At 38.4% G+C, this 20,376-nt stretch overlaps 1 protein-coding gene across 4 annotated transcripts in view; it reads left to right on the top strand.

Moving 5' to 3' along the window:
• The window catches only part of SUPT3H (SPT3 homolog, SAGA and STAGA complex component), a 256,330-nt gene that overhangs the window by 121,676 nt on the left and 114,278 nt on the right, over window positions 1-20,376 (top strand). For all 4 annotated transcript variants that reach the window (XM_063423657.1, XM_063423677.1, XM_063423687.1 and 1 more), the window contains exon 3: window positions 7,485-7,569. In XM_063423657.1, coding sequence (XP_063279727.1) covers window positions 7,485-7,569 — 85 coding nt within the window. The remainder of the gene's footprint in view (window positions 1-7,484; window positions 7,570-20,376) is intronic.

Below are 20,376 nucleotides of genomic sequence, written 5' to 3'. Positions count from 1 at the left end.
TTTCAGGTAAGCAAAGTTGCTCTAACAAAGGTCTTTCCTTGTTTAGGTCTTAACTCAGGGGAGCAATGATTGGTTTGGATGATGCTTTCCACCCTGGTAATCGAGAAGTATCTGCAGGGAACCATTAAGCATTATAAAGTTTTCAGTAAGCTCAAAATAATTATTCAGCATGAAGCCTTTTCCTGGTTTCAGAATTTTAATTATTATAAGCATCAGTGAAGTTTATTTCAGACTCCAAACATAGAATTGCAGGTGATATACCATAATAGAATGGGGTTATATCTCTTTTTAAATTATTTTAATTCACACAATCAAGATTTAATTTGTGTACTTGTTTAGCATCACAAGACCCCTCCCCAGTTCTTGGCTAAGCTCAGTTTTTTGTGTGTCCCGCAGTGAAGATTCTCTTCCTTCTGTGATGGTTACAGAGGGTTTTAATTCTTGTTTTCAGATGTTTTCCTTCTAATTTGCTCTAAATGTTCCTTTTCTAAATTTTATCCCTTTACTTGTCACTGTGTACTTTTGAATAATTAAATGGTATTATGTAATGTTTCTCAATGTTTATGCTTTTCTAATATCTACAGACACCATCAGGGCTTAATTTTAGACTGAAAAAAGCCCCGTTTTGTTTCTGACATTTGGGGTTCTTCCTGTACTTGCCCTTCTCACTGCCATACACATTTGAGGAAAAGTGTTTTCCTTTAGCTGAGTTTCTTTTAGTAAAGATTCAATAAATCAATAATCAAATTCTTAGAGTTAATATTATAGCATTTAATAAGGCAATAGCAATAAGGTAGTAGGATGTCTGCACTTGCTGCATAAATAGGTGGTAATTGGTTTTTATAACTACCTGTAGTATTTCTAGTCTTTATAGAAGCAGGAAAGTGGAGTTACTGCTGTTCACATCATCAGGGTAATGAGATGTTTGCTCTGCATATCACACTTGCACTAAATCTTGGTGAAGAACCATGCTCAGCACGTTGTATGAAATCTCTGCATACTTGATTTCTTTAATTCAAGCAGATAAATGTATTAGCTATGAACTCTGATGGAGTTATTACCTTTTTTTTTCTAAAAAGGCTTTGGTGGAAGTTACCTGATAAGCAGACAAACATATAAATAGCAATATTCCAGTGCTTTTTTGGGTAGTGCTGGTAGATATTGCTCATTAGTTAACTTAAGTCAGTGCTTTAGATTGTTCCCTTTTTCCATAAGCTTAGGCAATACAGCAAGCAAGATTATTTCCTTTTTAAATTAGTGTCTCAGTAAGTTTGCAGACAGTATTAGGAGAGAGTGAAGTCTACAAAACAGCAGCCTCACCTCTTTCTCTCTGATATAACATAACATAAAAACGAAATTATTTTGAGCCTTCATTATTTATCTCTCTATCCCCTATTGAAATCATCCTTTTACCAAGGGAAGTTTCTTCCTCCTGGATTTTGTTCGTTCCCCTTCCACTCTCTGTACAGTGTGTCCTCCTGTGTGTGTCTGATCAATTTTCTGGTTTGGCACCAGTCATCTCTTTCCTTTCAGCCTTTACATCTGCCTAATCTGTTCAGCAGCAGCCGTGGCAAAAAATAAGCAGAGACAGGAGTTATCTTTAGCTTTTGAGACCTTGAAAAAGGTACTATCCTTATGCTATTTTTTGGTTGTTGCAATGACAGGCTCATTCCCATGCTCATCAGAGGAGTCTCCTAATTTTCTGTCATCTAAGGGACCCAATCTCCTTATTTTTATCTTTGTCTTCACAGTCAGCATCCTCTGGTATGACAGTGAATTACTTCAAGATATTGTATTTCTGATTTTCCAAAGCTTCTTTTCACTGTTTTACAGTAATTTACAGTGCTTATCCTTCAGGTGTTCAAAGAGCGGGAAGTTTTCTGGAAGTTTTTGTGCCCACTACTGTAAAACTGGTTTTCTTTGTCACAAACTGGCTGTCAGGTTTCCAGTATTTCATATATTTCAGAGAACACTTCCTTATAATATGGAAACATCTGTGGGAATTAATATGCTGCGTATTCCAAGTGCATTCCCACCAAACAGCTAACAGAAGAGAAATTTGCTGTGTGTTCTTACAATACTGGGGAGATGTGAGCCCACATCTTACCCAGTCCAAATATATCTGGTAGCTGATTTGTCCTCTGTGATTTTATGGGATCCTTGCCTGATTTTGTATTTGATCACAGCTGGTTCTGTACATGATGAGCACTCACACCTTGGTCATTGCTAAATCCAGTAGTCTCAAGCTCAGTCATTGTGCTGGAGAGCTCAGTCCTCACCTGCAGAGACACACAAAGCAAGTGGGTCTCACAAACAAACCCCACAGCCTCCGCAGCAGCTGCTGTGGACCTCCTGGTCCAACTCACAAACCCTCTGGGCACTCCAATATGTGGCCCAGATCATGCCTAGATTGTTACGTGTGTCCCAAACCTCTCATCCAGGTCATGGGCTACGCTCCCACATACACAGTGTGCACCTTCTCAGGTCACTGTGGCATGGCAGGCACATGGATCCCTGTGCTCCATAGACCCAGTCTGGTTGTAGGCAGGAGCAAATAAATACCTCTGTGTTGAGGACAGTATTTGCTTGCCCTGTGGCAGTTTGGATCATGGAATCCCTCTAGCATCGAGTCCAACCACTAACCCAGCACTGCCAGGTCAGTCACTAAACCAAAGCCCCTCAGAACCACTTCTACATGTCCTTTAAATCTCTCCAGGATTGGTGACTCCGCCACTGCCCTCACCAGCCTGTTCCAGTGACTGACCAACCTTTTGGTGAAGAAAATTTCTCTAATAGCCAATCTAAACCTCCCCTGACACAAGTCAAAGCCATTTCCTCACATCCTGTCCTTTGTTACCTGGGAGAACAGACTGACCCTCACCTGGCTGTCCCCTCCTGTCAGGAGCTGTGCAGAGCCACAAGGTTCCCCTGAGCCTCCTTTTCCCCAGGCTGAGCCCGCCCAGCTCCCTCAGCTGCTCCTCCTCAGACCTGTGCTCCAGACCCTTCCCCAGCTCCGTTCCCTTCCCTGGACACGCTCCAGCCCCTCAGTGTCTTTCTTGTTGTGAAAAGCCCAGAGCTGGACACAGCACTTGAGGTGTGGCCTCACCTATGTCCAGCACAGGGACAATCACTGCCCTGGCCCTGCTGCCACACTGCTGCTGACACAAGCCAGGTGGCATGTGCCCATCCTTTATGTGGAAACAGAAAAGAAGAATTGTTAGGGATTTCTAGAAGGAGGAAAAAAAAAAAAAAAAAGTACATATTTCCCACGAGATTACCTGGCTGCTTTTACACTTTCCCTAGGCTGGATTGATCACATTTACTTGAGGTGGTAAATTCTGAATGCGTTGGGGCAGCCTTGTTACGATGTGAACTCAGCAGAAACCCCAGTGAGGGAAACTGTTTATTCTAGCTCAGTGCACTCCCAGCCACCCTGGTTATAGTTCCTTTCTGGCCAGGGCAGCTTTTCAGGGCTGTGGAGGACGGGAGCTTGCAGCAGCTCTCTGTCTCCACAGTCTGCTCTCCTGGTGGTCTGGCCACCTGGAGAGCTCTGCATCAGGGTGTTTGAACCAAGCCTTGCCTGCCACAATACCTTTCTCAGACATTTAAACCTCCAAAATATAGCAAAAAGCACTTTATCTATTTCTGTAGCTGCCCATTATGAAGTTCTTATAAATGTCAGTCCCTGCACCATGAGCAGCAGTTGGACCTTAGCATGTGCCAAGTATGAGCGTGTGTTTACACATAGTACCATGATACTTCATGTAGGCACTTAGTGGCTTGGACATTTACCCTTTTGAAGAGCCTGGAAACATCATTACAGGAACTTAAATAAATTAGAAATAGAAGCTAAAAGTAAACAATAAAAGCGCTGCAGCAGTCTTCTCTTTCTCCATGCTACTATTTTAATCCTCCTGTGAAAATCTGGGTAAACTGATCCCCCCCTTGTAAAAATGTTTCTTTAAAACAGACAAACCTTTGAAATAGGATCTTCTAAGAAGGCTTTATTATTGTAAGACATGTCTAATGGGTTGATGCTTCTATTACCAGGACTGTCTCCCATAATACTTTACTGCTTTGATGCCCTGCTAACGTTGTATTTTGATATATTTCTTCTTTGGTATTTACCTGTGGAGAATCAGCTCTCTTTTTTTATTTTCAACAGAATTTTTATGTGTTTCATAAGAAGACTTATTAATATGTCTAGTGAATGGAAGGTTCTTTAAAAGACTCTCATGAACCATAAAAGCAAAGCACATGTGAAATGAAATTCATAACTTATATTAAAGCATCAAGTTCAGCTTCACTTCCCAGAATCAAGGGCACCAAATTTGGGGGTCTCTTTTTAAAATGTTTTCTTTTATTTCTTAAACTGCTTTGTATTCTGCAACTTGGGAAAATCTGAGCCATCTGACTTGTAGTTTAGTGTTTATTCTGCTGTGGAGAGGTGCAGTGCAGAAGTGAAGGAAAGAAATGAGAGTTAAAGCCATAAGCTACTTGTGCATTTCTGTTTATTACCTCCGGTAGCAGAAAGACGTAAAAAAAGGCTGTGTTTTGTATCTTAAAGAATGTTATCCTAAAAGTATGTTAGAATCAAGAAACATACCAAATGCTATACAAATACAAATAATGACTATAGAAACTTTTTTTATTTTAGTGTCTGAAAATCCTGGATCCATTGCAAAGAAAAAGGAAGCGGCTGTGGGTGGGTGTGGTGGTTTTTACTTTTTGCTGAAACCACCATGCCAATATCTAGTTTTCTGTGTGTGGGAAAGAAGCTGGCAGAAGCCATGTGGGAAAACAGTGAAGGCAAACTGAGATAGAAATAGCTTTGGAAGGTGGAAAGCATGGAAGTGAGGGAGGAAGAAACTAGATGCATCTGGAACTTGGTTTTCTATTAAATCAAGAAGTGCAGTTGACTTTAACCTTTCTTCATCTCTCATCATCAACTCTGGTCTATCACAGAATCATAGGATGATTTGGATTGGAATGGACCTTAAAGGTCATCTTGTTCCAAACCCCTGCCATGGACAGGGACACCTTCCACTATCCCAGGTTGCTCCAAGCCCCATCCAACCTGGCCTTGGACACTTCCAGGGATGGGGCAGCCACAGCTTCTCTGGACAACCTGTGCCAGGGCCTCAGTGGCCTCACAGGGAAGAATTTCCTCTTGGTACCTGTTCAAACCTGTCCTCCTTCCGTTTGAAGCCATTGGCCCTTATCCTGAGTGGTCCATCAAAATGGACCAAAAAGATTTGATGTTTGTCTCCTTTTGGATCCGTGTGCTGCGTCGTGACTGTAACTCCTCTGCCCCTTCTGCCAGTTGGGGAGCTGTGAATTACCTGTGAGAGAGATTTCTGAATGTAGATGTGGAGGGCAGCTGAACGTAGAGTCAGCATCTTCCCTCAAAAAGAGATTTTGGTTCTTGCACTTTGTTGTCTTCAGAAAAGAAACCCCAAGCCCTTTAATTTGTACGTTTGGGGTGGTGAGTAAAACCGTGATCATGAGAAACGTATGTCCAAGCTGGTCATGTTGGACACCAGGTGTTTACTACTGTCTTGCATAGTTGATTTATTTTGTATTTGAAGCCTTAAAAAGAAAGAATAATTACCTTTAAAAAATAAAAGACCAGCAGTTAAGAATGACAGTATATAATGTTTGTGGTAACTCTTCTGTTTGGTTTGATATACCCTGTGTGATTAAAAACAACTGTTGTCATTTTCATTTACTTAGAAACCTTACTGCTAAAAAAAGAAAAAAAGAAAAACTTGAGCTTTATCATGTATGAGCACTTTTTTTTGAATCTGTGATGGTTTAAATACTGTTTAATCTTCCAATGTACATAATAATAAATATTTCTATTTCTATGTATTTCTATATCATGTACATATATTTTCAGTTTATAAGATATTTAATAGTCTCTAGATGGATTGCTGTGCTGTCATTATAGCCCTAGGAATTGCCTGACATTCTAATCCATGTACTTGTGGAGAAAAAATTATTTGAGTTGTGCTCATTTTAGAAATGTACGTGTTATAAAACACAACTTTTGTCTTTAAAATGCTGATAGTCCCAACAAGAGAGACAAATGTTAAGGGACAAATACAGAGTGTAATTTCCTCATGCTATGACCAGTGTAGTACAGTGGATTATGCTCAGATTTTGCCTGAGCAGCTCTTGTTGTGCTCTTACACATATCAGGCTGATATTTACTTATTAGAATTTGAAATGCTGTTTGCAGACCACTGGACATAATTTCATTATTAAAGGAACAGAAGCCTAGTATGGAGATCTTCATTTGTTTATAAATAAAATATTTACTCTATTGCAAGATAAATTAATATTTTCATAAGGAAATAATTGATATATTCAGTCACCTATAAAGATTTGAGTCTTGCTTGTAAATAAATTTTCACTCTTTTTATAAGAATCTGTAGTGTTATTGTTGGCCTGTGCTGTTTAATTTACGGTGCATATATTTTACTGTGCAAGTTTTTGTATTTTAAAAACTCAACTTTAGGAGGAGAGAAAATGCTTTATTCTTAGAAATGTTCTGAGGAAATACCAAACAGCATAGAAGTTGTCTTTCTCTAGAATGATGTAAGACTGGTATTTCTTAGAGAAGAAGAAATAGCAAAAAAATAGAAGTATAAGAAAAGTAGGAAGAGGAGAAAATACCTTGCAAAGCCCGTTGTCACAATTCCTCATTTTATGTTGCTTGCTGGTCTCACCTTGCCTTTTGTTCGTGATATTGTATGAACACAAAATCTCTTTATGACCTCCTGCCATTTCATGTTGCAGTGTAGACTTTAGGAGCCTCACATACATTATTATGTATAAAAATGTTTACCCTTGGTTTGTTTCTTCCACATCTTAGCACCAGCATTTAGATTTGGAATAAAAAGACTGGTGACATTTTACCTTTTCAAATAGTTATTTGGTAATTTTGTAAATGAAGGGGACTGCAAATGCAGAATTAGCACTGCACACGCTGCAGCTTTGCCTGCTGTTTTCTCTTACAATTCTAGAATTATAGAATGTGTTGGGTTGGGAAGGACATTAAAGATCATCCAGAGGAGTGTGGGAAGAGAGGTTGTCTGTGAAGACTGAGGCAAAGAAGTGGAGTATGCCAGTCTTCTCCTCATCCATTCTTACAAGGTTACCAGCGTTGTTTATTGATGAGGAGTGTGCACTGATGTTCCTACAAACTGGATTTTCCTCGCTTTCCTCAATCTTTCATTTTGTGTCCACACAAGCTTTAGAGTACATTCCTGCAGCTCTTTTGTTCCACTAACCACGTGACTTTGGTTTATAATCCTTGCACCAGATCCTTGCACCAGGTTTAGTGATCCATTTCTGTACATACAGGTGCATTAACCTTATTGTTATTATTCATATTTTCTTCTTTTTATCTTTCAGGAGACCAATACTTCTTTTCTTTTTAACTAATTTCCATAACCTTGCAATAAACCTCTTTGTTTCAGGTTTTCCCTGGGAGACGCTCGCAGGCCACTCCATGAAACGGCAGTTCTGGTCGAAGACATTGTCCACACTCAGCTGATAAATTTGGTAAGATAACTGGCAAAATAGCCTGCACTCTAGAACTCCTTCAATCCACATGATATTTTCATGATCTGATGACTAATGACAGATTGTCCAGGGTTTTGGAGCAAATAAAACACAGAAATGGAGAGTGATGCTCTGGCCTCAATGATCTGTAGAATCAGATGTGCAACCCCACCTAACCCAGGGAAGAAAGCTGATAGGTTTTTCATTAAAAACTTTTAAATTGTTAAAATGAAAAGAACTGGCCATTCTTCTAAAGGCTGCCTTGCTGTCTTTTTTTTAATGTTCTATTATTTGTGTTAAGGCATTATTTGCTTACGGTTTATGTCTTAATATTCCTTCTATTTTGTTTTGTATTCTGTCAAAAAATAATGCCAAAATATGGACTATTTTAATATATTGAAAGCCAATGAAAGTGTTATATAAATGAGGTTGTTTTGAATCACATCTGTCAGAAACAACTCAAAGTTTGAACCTCTCTATATTTTATTAAAGTTCAACAGCTCCTCTTAAGAAATAAATCATGGTATTTTACACCATGGCATGAATTTACCATCTTACAAATTACTGTACCTTTGTATAGAAAGGTACAATCTGACATGCCACCTGTAGGTTCATAAAAAGTATGTTTTTCTTATTATAGCCATTAAAAGACATGTAGATGTGGTGCTGAGGGACAGGGTTTAGTGGTGGTCTTGGCAGTGCTGGGTTAATGGTTAGACTCAATAATCTCAGAGGTCTTTTCCTACCTTAATGATTTTGTGATTTGAATAAAATTACCAGCACATGTGGGAATGGACATTATACAGAACTAACGAATATAGATTATGCTAATACATATTATAGCTAATATTTACATCTGATGAGTCCTTGGATCATCTAGAGCTTTGAGCTGCAAGTTCCTACACCTCTTCTTTGTAATGACCCCTTTTAGCAATGGCAAGGCTTTTTAAGTTTCAAGGTAGGTTCTGGTACTACATTAACTAGAACTAAAAACTTCTGTAAAACTTATGAAATTCAGAATGGAATACAGCACATATTAGAAATATTTGTGTGTGTATAAAATATGTATTTTATATATATTTCTACATATTCATGCATATAAGACATTTATATATTTTTAATAGAAATATACTAAAATTAGACTTCCCCTTGCCCACTCTTTGCCTGCAACAGGTGTTTTCCTTCAGCTTTGCACCTAATCCAGCAGCCGTTCGGTAGTTTCCTGCATCTCAGCAAATGCCTTGGCATCCCTTCCAGCTCCAGGCAGTTTCTTTCTGCTCATACCTCTGCAGCCCAACAGTATGTCCCTGTCTCCACAGTCTCCTGGCATCTTTGTGGATTCTTTCCTTATTACACTCCTGTTAGGCTGTCCTGAACGTGCCCCGTGGCTCCTCGGAGGGGACAAAGTCTCTCCCCTCTCCGCAGGTTTCCCGCCGGTTAAACACTTTGCCCTGGTCCTATATTTGTAGTTCTTATTGCAGCTGTAGCTCTGACAAAGTAACATTTTCCCGTTGTTAATGACCCCTGTAATTTATGCAAACTGATGGCTGAGGCTTTGCTCTTCCCTCAGCAGTTACGTGCTGGAGTCTGGGCTCTTCTGTCCCACCGAGGCTTTGCTAAGCTGAGCTTTAGCAAACCCTGCAGCTGAGAAAGTGCAACCTGTGCCCATGTGGTCTTTGCACTTGAATCAAAGCTGGGATCTTACTCGGGGGCTGGACGTGACCCAGGGTTAACCCTGCGTGGGGTGCAGGAGCTTGTAGGATTTCCTGACAGAAGGAAGAATGGGAATGGAGCGGCAGATAAACAGCTTTTCTAACCTTTCCCCTCCCAGCCCAAGACAGCACTTTATTTCTGAGGAAGTGAAAGTATCTTTAATAGCTTATTGCTTTGACCTCTGACATTCACATGCCGGAACTCTTAAATCAGTAGCGTTTTACATGCCCCGGGCTCCTGATAGGGAATTTTGCACATTTTTCATCCTCAGCTGCACATCCTTATTGAGCTGTTCTGTGCAGTTACATGAAATTTTCACTTTACATATAGGTGTTTTTGCTAGTATTTACCCAGTACTAGAAAAATGCTATTTTTATAAGTGAAGCTGACTGCAGAAGTAAATTTATTGCTTACCACCTGGATTTTGTCATATTTCTCATGTTAATGGACTACGCAGTTCTCACTATGTAATTTAATGATTCCTTGTTTAATTCATGTCCATTTTTCCATCCGTAATACAGGTATAAAACGAAACTGTTTTATACCTGTAAAGAAATTACTTTTATAGCTGCAATAAAGCTTGCATGTTGCACATATCTTTCATAGCAAGCATTTGTAAGAAGAGCTTGTTCTTGTTGATTAAGTCCAGGTTTGAGCCTCTGCATTAAAAAATGAGTTTCCAGCATGATTACCTTTGATCGGTTGACTTTCGATATCTCACAGCTTTATAGTTCCAGCTTCCAGTTGATCTGAACTCTATTAAATCAAGGTGTGGTTTGGGCAGATTTATACAGTCACTGCTTCAAACCACGACGCACTTCATGAAGTCCGGCTGCTGTAGCAGATGAGTGCACTAACAAGGCAAATTCCTGGAAAGCAGATTTTTGAGAGTCTGCATCACATTTTATGATCAATTTTTGGGTGTATTTTGAATAATATGCACATTGCTTTACATAAAGGGAAATTCTACTAAAAGTATATAGCAATATATAGAAGGAAATGAGCATCTCTAGAGGAAGATTCATTCTGTCCTAAAATTACTTTCTGAGTTAAATGGACTTGTATCTCTCAAGGAATTTACATTCTCAGCTGACTAAGAAATGAATCCTTTGACAGCTGGCTTGGGCTTGAATATCTAGGAGATAGGCATGGAAGATGAGAGATAAATTCCATCATATTTGTGTCATGAGTTTGAATTTTTTGTGCTTATTTTGTAGTTATTATACATTTTGGATTTTTGTATCTCAAGCAACAGAAAATCATAAAGCCCCTACATTAGAAAATTATGTACATTTTTGGTCAACCGTAATGTATTTGATAAGCCACATGAATTTAAGTTTTAATTTGAAATCAAGTTTACTGTTGACTGATAGTATTTGGTAACAGCTCTAAATGTTCATTTATATGTAAATGTTTAAGGAATTTATGGATGCCTTCATGTTACTGTAAAACTACTTCTTTATGTGGGCTAAGACTAGAGGTTCCAATCAAAGCTGTATTTTCTTTATGGTTAGACACAAGTAGTACAAGGAGAGTTGTGCCTCAAAAACAGTTCAACAGGGAATGCAAAAAGGTGTTAATTAGAAGGGGACAAGCCTTTCAGTTACTGACCATTTGAACTGGAATGGGGCCTCTTTTATTTCATTCTTCCATCATATCCGATACAAATCTGCATGGCACTAAGTAGGTTTTGAAGCATCATCTTCTATAATAACCTATTAATATCTATTAATATCCTTAGAAAGGGAACTTGAAGATCCTCCTTTAGGACAAATGTATATTATTCAGCACTTTATGTAAAAAAAAAAAAAATAAAGGCTGTAACTAAGAGGAATGGAATAGGAATTTTTGCTCATGATTAAACTCTAGTTGAGAGGTTTGCCATCAAAATAATCTAAATCTTGCACATACACAGATATAAAAGAATTTTGAAATTGTTTTATATAATACATAAGAAAAAGTCCCTCTTTGCCTTCACCAGCTGTCTCCAAAATTTTTATCATTCTGGGCTGGTTCATAAGAAAATGTAGAATTGTTAAACTAATACTAAAAACTAAATATTATTAGTATCTTCTTTTGATACAAGGGCTGTAGCTCCTTGTTCATGCTTCACATGTTATGTTCAAATGCAAACAGATGATAAGATCATGATGCACTAATTAAACCAGAAGAGCTGGTAAGGAATTATTTTTCTTATGCTGGCAATGTATCAGCTGGGTGTTTGTTATCAGAATGAAATACCAGCAGTTTATTCTCTAGGCACACTGGGTATGGCAGGAGTAGTGCAGGCACCTGTTTTCACAGAGTTTGGTTATTCAGTGTAGCACTAGATTTGAAGTTCAGTCCTTTACATTTTGTTTCAGAGATATCAAATAGCTTTTGGGAAGAGTTTGGATTTGTTTTTACAAAGTGGAAGATACTTTAGCAGTAGGACAGAGTTCAACAAAGGAATAGGTAAATTATACATATGCTCACCAAAATATACTGATAAGTGATCTTGTCTGTCCACAAAAGAGTGGCTGCTCAGAGGAAAGGCCACAGCACATCACAACAGCCTTGGACTGCATCCTTTAAATGTTTTATCTGCTGTAATTCTTTGTAATATGTGATAAGTCCTTATGGAGACAGTCATGAATGGTAGAATTCACGTTAATGGAATTGTGGTTTGCTCCCTGTCAGCCAGTGTGTGTCTGCTGGAAGATGGGCTCTGATCTCTCCAACTGATGTCAAATGATTGAAGTCAGACCCACTTGATGACTTTTTTTAGAATTCAGTAGTGTCAAAGGAACTTCAGTTGCCCAATATCATATTGTACATGATATCTGCTGGAATTTCTTTCATCATTTACTTTTATATCTTCCTATGCTATTTAATTTCATGCAACTTATGCTGCTACCTAATGCTATTGGTATTCCACTCTTGCATCCTATGTAGGAGCATGATTTGGGTCTTGAGTTACATATATGCATAGGTGAACACTTTGAGTGTACACATGGATAATTATTTTTGTTGGGTTTTTTTTGAAATAAATTATCTCTTACACACATAACATATGATTCAGAATCAGTCCTTTGGTCTCAACCAAAACACAAAGCACAGGTCAGCAGGTGAGTAATCTATACTGGTATATGTAGATTATATTAAATTGCAGCAGTAATTCATAGGTAGGAAACTTAGAGTGAGATACAGAGAGTGACCAGTGTGCCTGAGTAGATCTGTGGTAAATCTATCCTGTGGAATAAATTGCTTTTTATGGTGAGTTTAGTAAAGATTGGGTAGTCATTTGCCACTTTTTCCTAGGAAAAGGAATGGTGAAAATACAGAGACAAGCATAAGGAGAAGTTTACTTACACAAAATTCAAAGTTATTTATCATAAGCAGCATGAATTTTATGTTTTCAAAGAGCTGTATATTTTCTGGATCAACATGATGTACTTTCTTCTCTTCCTAGTCTTATTCCTGCAGCTATTATTCTTTTTATTCCAGTTAAACAAAAGAAGGAGAAGAGAAAACTCAACCTTCACTTGCCCTTCCAGAGAAAAAGGCTATGACAATAATGGGAGAGGCAAGTAGGAAAAATGAGGATTTAAACAGAAGCAAGGATAAAGCTTGCTGGGTCCTTTACAGGATTTTTTGCTTCTAGAGCTTCTTGGGTTTTTAAAATCAAATCACAGTTGTTATTTGTTCATGAACTGGATCAGTCACTTCAAGGTGTGTAACCTCACAAGCTCCAGGTTTGTTTACTGCCTTTTTGAACTGTTCTGAACTGTTTTTAAACTGTTCGACTTGCAACCTTTATATGCATAATTGTAACATTTCTGACATTCTTTTTTAAAAGGAAAGAATTGAAAGCAGCTCCTTTATGAGCAGGAATTGCCCACTGATAACAACCAGCAGTGTGAAGCAATGTTCCCTCTTGATCCCAAAGTTACGTGCGACTGTCACTTATGCCACCCCAGCAACAGGAAAAGTCCTTGTTTTATGAGTCTGTTTTAAAACAGTTACAAAGTTTCCTGTGCAGGACATTATTAAAGGGGTTATCAAAATAAGACAAACTAATATAATTTGTGATTGTACAAAATAAAGGAAGTCGAGGGTACCATAGGGACCTAATGAATCACAGGATGGAAACAATCTTCTGGCTAACTAAACATTCAGACTTTGTACTAAAGTCACAGGGTGGATGTAGGGCCCGGCAAGCCGGAACACGCTGTGTGTTTACATGGATGGGATAAAGGGAGTTCACAGAAACCATCTGGGAGAAATCCTTCCCCTATTCATTCTGTTCCTACTGCAGAGTCTAATAAACAACATGCGTAAATTTGCAGCAAACACATGGCACACCTGTCCTGGAAGAAACCAAACTGGAAAATAAGTCTGTAGTATAAAAATTTCCCTGGGTACCAGCACTGTGAGTTTGTCTGCATTTCCCAAGTGGAATGGAAAACCAAAGATGGAGCTTTATATCTAGCAAGTGGTTAATTGTTCCCTGTGCGTTTGCAGCATTTAAATGTGGTCAGTATTTAGATTTATATGATAGATTTATATGGCAATTTATATGAAAAGACATGTCCTGAGTGTTCTACTTCAAACATTATCTGCCCCTTGCTCACCATATTCAGATCTATTTATTCTCAAACACAGAATTTACTTCAGGAGATGATTCAGGAGTCCCAGTTAGGGATTCTGGTCTCTCTGTGCTTTCTCTTGAGACTGAGGATTTAGTGACTTGGTGAGATTTTTTTTTTTTCCCATGGATCTCTGTTCATGTGCTATAACAGAGCTGCTGCTTTTTGCCTGGTCATGCCGAGATGCTGCTCAGCATCCAGTAGTGATGAACTTCACTGACCTTACAAGTGGAAAGAGACTGAGATGCTGTTATTAAAACACTAAATTATCAAACAGAAGGAGATGAATAATTACACCTACAAAGTTGTACCAGTATGTTCAATAGTGAAGAAAAAATCCAAAGCATTGACTGGATTAAATGGAAAACAAAAAGTCATCAGTGCCTAAAGGTTGGGTTGTAACACATAAAATATAAAGACTGAAGTAGTGCAGGCAGCAATAATCCCAGTATTTCCTGGTTTTCTGTATTAGACTGGGCCTTTAATAACAATGCCATGGATTTGTGTGTACTGTGAATGTATAAGAATATATGTCTCTGTATGTACACAGTTGTTTTTTCCACCCTTCACACATCAAATTCCTGTTTAGGCTGTTGGGCTAGAGGAATGAAGTAGGTATGAAATTTCACTCATGGGGGCTTTGGAATCTATGGCATTCTTAAATATATATGTACTCAATTCCCTTGGCTTCTGGGGCTCTTATAGAACAGTTAATAAGCTGAACCCAGCCTGTGTTTCCAAAACACAGATATGTCCTTTATTTAATTTTTATGTAAAGTTTTAGGAGAATAGTAGAGATTAACAGCTGTTGAGCCCTCAGATGAGCTGAGATGAACAGGGACACTCAGTGTACAGATGCAGTGTTCATGGTCTTTACCTACTAATAATGTCACTTACTAACAAATCAAGAAGTTAAGAAATTTAAGAGTAATCATTAGATCTGTATTGCTCAATATGATGAACTCTGGTAAATCAGTATTCTGAGTATGATTTTGACAATCGCAATTACATTCCAACTCCAGAAGGCAAATGGAAAGTTGATGTTCAGGGTTTCATTCTTTCTTTAACTTCTTTGTATGGTATAAATGGAATATTATATGAAAAATGTGTGTAAAGTCTGCCCTGCACACAAAGCTCCATCTTGCCTAGTATTCTAATCCTAACTGAAATTAGTACATTAAATGAAAAGGATCAGAAATTTATGAATGGTAGAACATAAAAGCAAACAAACATGACAAACATGCTTTTCTAAAGCTGAGGTAATGACACCAGATCACCTTTTGTGTCACGAGAGATAAATGGATACTTCAAGAATGTGATTCTTCATGTCCTAACATAGCTATTTAAACTTCTTCTAGCCATGCATTTAAAATCTGGACTGCATAAGTGAAGTGAGAGACACCTCACCTTGGTGGCTTTGGGCACGAGCTGTATTTTTGTTATAGGTATTTAGACTTTCATTGATTCTGAGAAAGAAAAAAAAGCAACCTGTTCAAACTTTAAGTTGTGAAAGACAAAACCTGATTTTTGGATATCTGTAGCAGAAAAAGAATAGTGTAAAACTTTGAATAGTCTTTACATAAAGGTCATCTCAGAGTGGTTAACAGAACAAATTCATTGTAATTTTTAGATCACCTTATCTGATTTCTAGCAAACCTGATAGTTGCAGAATAACTCTTTTTTAGGAAGATTGGCTTGTTAACAGCGTTATGGAGTTACTAGGAAATGTGGTCACAGCTGCTTCTGGTTTCTTAGCTAATCCACCTGATTGGAAACAACAGGTTTTTGATATTTTTCCATTTCTTACACTGACACCTAGTGTTCAGAGGTCCTGAGTTTCTAATACTGCACTTGGTTATTAATAGACAGCTGTTGATACTGAAGTTCTCCACCTTTGTCAACATCTTCCAATTCTGTTCTTCTGCAAAAGGAAACAGTAGCTGAAGGCAAAGGTGTTACCATCATTCAAAACAATTTTATTTTGGAAATACAAATAGTGAACAACTACTGCAAAACTTGGCAGAAGCTATTTTACTTCTTGAAGCGCTGCAAAATCTGTTTTCTTAAAATTTAAGTGCTTTAGTTTTGGCAAATGCAACCCTTTTGTGTCTGTAAGTGTCACTGGCCAAGAAAAACAGCGATAAAAGCAGAAACCCTTAGATCAGTATTTATTTAATTGTGGGAGATGTCGATGCTTTTTATTTCTGTGTTCTTTTATCTTCAAGCCACGAGTTCTACCTGATAGGAGTGTTGATGGCTGCACAGTCCTTGAGTAGACAGAAAATAACTTACACACAAAAACTTGCACAGTCTTTTATCTCAGACTTGCAAATAAACGGAGCAAAGCAAGTATGGGCTGTAACCCATTCCTGACAAAGATGACAGCTGAGACTAAAATTAACTCTCTGCTTTACCTGTGATTTTGCTGTATGTTAGCAAAAGAACTTTCCATATTTTAAGACATTAGGAATTTTGTATGACTGTATCCAAAAATATCAATGATTTTTTTTTTACTCATGAGTTCCATAGGAAAATGAAAGCTATTCAGGCATAGAAAATGTGTGTTAAACTTCACTTTAATTTGAAGATTCTTCCCTTTTTGATTTTAAGACTTTTCTGGTAAATGCACCAAAAAGCCACCTTTTCAGTGCCTCACCACTCTCACAGTAAAGGATTTATTTCCAGTATCTAATCTAAACCCACCTTCTGTCCATTTAAAGCCATTCCCTCATGTCCTGTCATTACACGACAGACTGACCATTTTGTTATATCTTAAGTAAAGGCATTGTACCTCTGTGTGTGCACATGGCATATGAGATACTTCAGTGCATTATTGATCATCAATAGTTGACATTCCTGTGAATCAGAGTCTGCTTATTGGAGAAATAGTCAGTGACAATAGAGAGAATTGTTACTTGTAGGATACAATTTATTTGGCTTCTTTCAGGCATTTAAATGTGAGATGGTGAGGCCCTGGCACAGGTTGCCCAGAGAAGCTGTGGCTGCCCCATCCCTGGAAGTGGCCAGGGCCAGGTTGGACAGGGCTTGGAGCAACCTGGGATAGTGGAAGGTGTCCCTGGCCATGGCAGGGGGTTGGAACTGGGTGATCTTTATAAGGTCCCTTCCAACCTAAACCAATTACTGTTCCTGTGATTTATTTTCAGGGTGAAGTGAATTTGGACCCAGAAGGGTGATTTTTGTCTAGTGACTATAAATTATGCCTTGGGTGACCAGCTCAGATGTAGATTTCTATGTTTAGTCAGAACTCCCAACTGAGAGAGAACTCCCCCAAGACAGAAGTCTTAAAGCAATGCCAGAGGAAAGGAGGTAAACAGGAATTTCTCTAATGGCAAAAGGAAATGTTAACAGTGTTAAAAGCAGAAGAAAAGTCAGAGAAAATAAAGACATACTGTTGGCCCAGGTTTCTGGCTAGGAAGAGGCACATAGTGTCCCAAAAATGAACAGTTTTAAGGGATGGGATTTAAGAAAAGTCATCTTGGAGCTGATCCAAGACAGAGTTAGAAGAGGGGAAGTCTGTGCATTAGCTGAAAACTTCATGGTCTATGTTTTTTTAAAAATGAAGAGAAAGAAACAGATCGGAAAAGATTTGGAGAGACGGGTTGGATTGAGATACAGTTTCTTTAAAAGAGAGAATAGACTGAGGACATCTGTACACAGTGAAGGAAAGTACCAGAGAGCAAAGAAAAATTGAAAACTAAGTGGGCAGGATATAGTGCAGCTACTGAGGTGGGTCAGAGTTGGGAAAAAGGCCAAAGATTTATGGCAAGGGAAGGTGTTTGGGAACAAAAACTAGGAGCTGCTTTGTGAAAATGCTTACTTTCTCTCTTGTAGCAGAAGTACTGTGTAGCTTGAATTGGAACCCAGGTTGAGAATAAGGAATGCACAGCCTGAGATTCAGCAAACAGTTGCTTAAAGAAGTGGGATAAAGGAAGATGAAAACAACCTTGTAGTGGAAAGAGTTTGAAAGAGCTTCCCATGACTCTTTCTCAAAATGTTCAGTAGCCAGAGAATGGGAATAATTGAAATAAGAGGCAGAGGAGTTTGAAAATAAAACTGTGGCTGGTGCATTGGAGCCTGCAGAAGGTCTGTTCTGGAGAATGAGTTTGGGAAGTAGCTTCACAGGACATTAAGTGCTGATGACAGAGAAGTCATCAAGAAGTAGTAAGTGGAGTAAGAGTCAGCGGATGTGTTACCTCCAAATTGAATCTTGGATGAGACCAGAGAAACTAAGAGGATAATGATGGAACAGGTGGAATTGTGGCTATTTGTGTGAGGTATTGTTGGTATTTGTGTGAGGGACAGCTCAAGATGAGGAAGAAAGGGAAGAGACAGATTCTACATTTTAGGAAAGTCTTGTGACAAATGCCTCTTCTGTGGACAGTATCATACACATGGAGCTGTGAATGCTGGCATCTCTGCACCATCACGTACAAGCAAGCATATATCTTATATATAGATCAATAATGAGCACTTGAGTAGTGACACACAGCCTGATGCCAGTATATCAACTTCAGCGTACTCAGCAGATACTGTTAGTATCAACCATTCTCACAGTATTCAGCAACTATATTTTTTATCATCTCTAATTCTTCAGTGTGTTTTTATATTGTTAGCCATTTTTGTCTTATGTTGTGCCATCATCGTCATTCCAAATTTGGGGGAAAAAATTGATCACTTTACTGATGAGAAATGAAAGTACAAAGAAGACAAAGTGGTTTTTCCCCAAGTCATGAAACAAATTAATGACAGAGCTGAAAAAAGTCGACTGGTTGTAGCAAGAGGGAAGCTGTGCAAAGCTGTTTTATACTGACGGTCTGTGTCTCGGCCAATTGGATTTTTATTTGACAGTCCAAAGGTGTAATAACTTTTATTGTAAGAGGAAGAAAAATACATCAAGGCTAATATATAATGGAGGACCTACTAGGTATATGCATAAATGCATATCCTGTTCCTTGTGTATACAAGCTTAATTGTGTCTCTTTTAATTTTCCTGGTTGATTCAACAGGGTTGTCAGGTAATCGTCCTATTGAAAGTACAGAGGAGGATAAAATTTCAAATACCTTTGTTAATCTCTTTTGGCTGTTAAAAGGAAAGATTTATTGGTATCAAATTTTATTGCATTCTTAGAATTTAGGGATTGATTGGCTGCTAGTTTAGCTTACTTGTCTCTTCCAGTTAGAAACCCAAACACAACAGAAGAAAGACATTGCATTGAAGCTGACGTGCAACAAGTGAGTGAAAGTTCACTTGGCTTTTTCTCTCAGCACCAGGTGCAAAAGTTGGCTAAAAGTGCTGTGGCAGGCAGTTATTTGAAAGCAGTTTCTGGTTTAGTGTTTTATCAAGCCCAGGAGTGAAATATTCTGCAACTACTGCAGTTTCACAAAGCTGCTTTTTAAGGTAGAACTCTGAATTGTTTCACTAATTAAAATGGACCAGTACAAACATTAATCACACATTAACCAGTAATGAGAGGGGTTTGGGGATTTATGGAGGGCTATGGATGGTATTTTAAAAGTGTGGATCATTTCTTTGTTTAATACACAAACTCTTGCAGTCTCTAACTATACCAGACGTTTTTGAAATCTTAAGGAGAATTTGTGACTTTCTACATCCCCTCTTATGCTGGAATGAGGTGTATTCATTTCTGGTGTAAAACAACAGTGTCCCAGTTAGTGACTTGGCTAAATGGGATAGTTTTTTTCTTGAATAGCTGCCCCATTGCCACCTTATATATGCTTTAAAATACTAGTTCTCTAAACTGCAGCTTTCTCAGAGTGGAAGGTGGAGGCTCAACGATGACATAAGCTCCAGAAGTGTAAAATTCAAGTGCTTTGCATGTGGGGTTGCCAAATAACACAGGTTTGGTTTGTTTTCATTTTATTACACCGATTCTCCTCCCCAGATGTCTTGGATTTCTGTGGTACCCCCCTTGCTTTAGATTCTTGCTCCTAGTAACTAACCATTTTTATTAGTCATCCCACTAATACGCAGCGTTTTTACTCAGCACCTGTTTTCTTCAAAGCCCTTTGCAATAATAACTGGTTAATCCTCCCATTGGTTCTGGATTTCAGTGTCATTCCTGTTCACAGGTGAAAAGTGATCTCTGTGATGTCCCTAAAATGGTGAAATGGCTCTGACACCTGTATTAGGACTTTGCCTGTTTCACGTTCCCACTACCCAGGCTGATCCTTGTCCTCTCCACACACTGAGTTTGTGGCTTGCCAGTTATAAATTGAGCATTTCCTTTTGGTTAATGACACATTTTTTTACCCTGATTGCTCTGGAATTTCCATCCTGAACTATGTGGAGGAACTATGCTGGAAGGAGCCTCAAGAGGTCATCTGAGCCATGTCTCTGGTCTCAAACTAATTTTGGCCTTTGTTCAGGAAAGCTCTTAAATATATACATATAAATGAATATGTATCCATATGTATATATACAATT

The sequence above is a fragment of the Prinia subflava genome, chromosome 2 (assembly GCF_021018805.1).
Source record: "Prinia subflava isolate CZ2003 ecotype Zambia chromosome 2, Cam_Psub_1.2, whole genome shotgun sequence".
NCBI lineage: Eukaryota > Metazoa > Chordata > Aves > Passeriformes > Cisticolidae > Prinia > Prinia subflava.
This window is presented reverse-complemented; position numbering and strand designations above follow the sequence as displayed.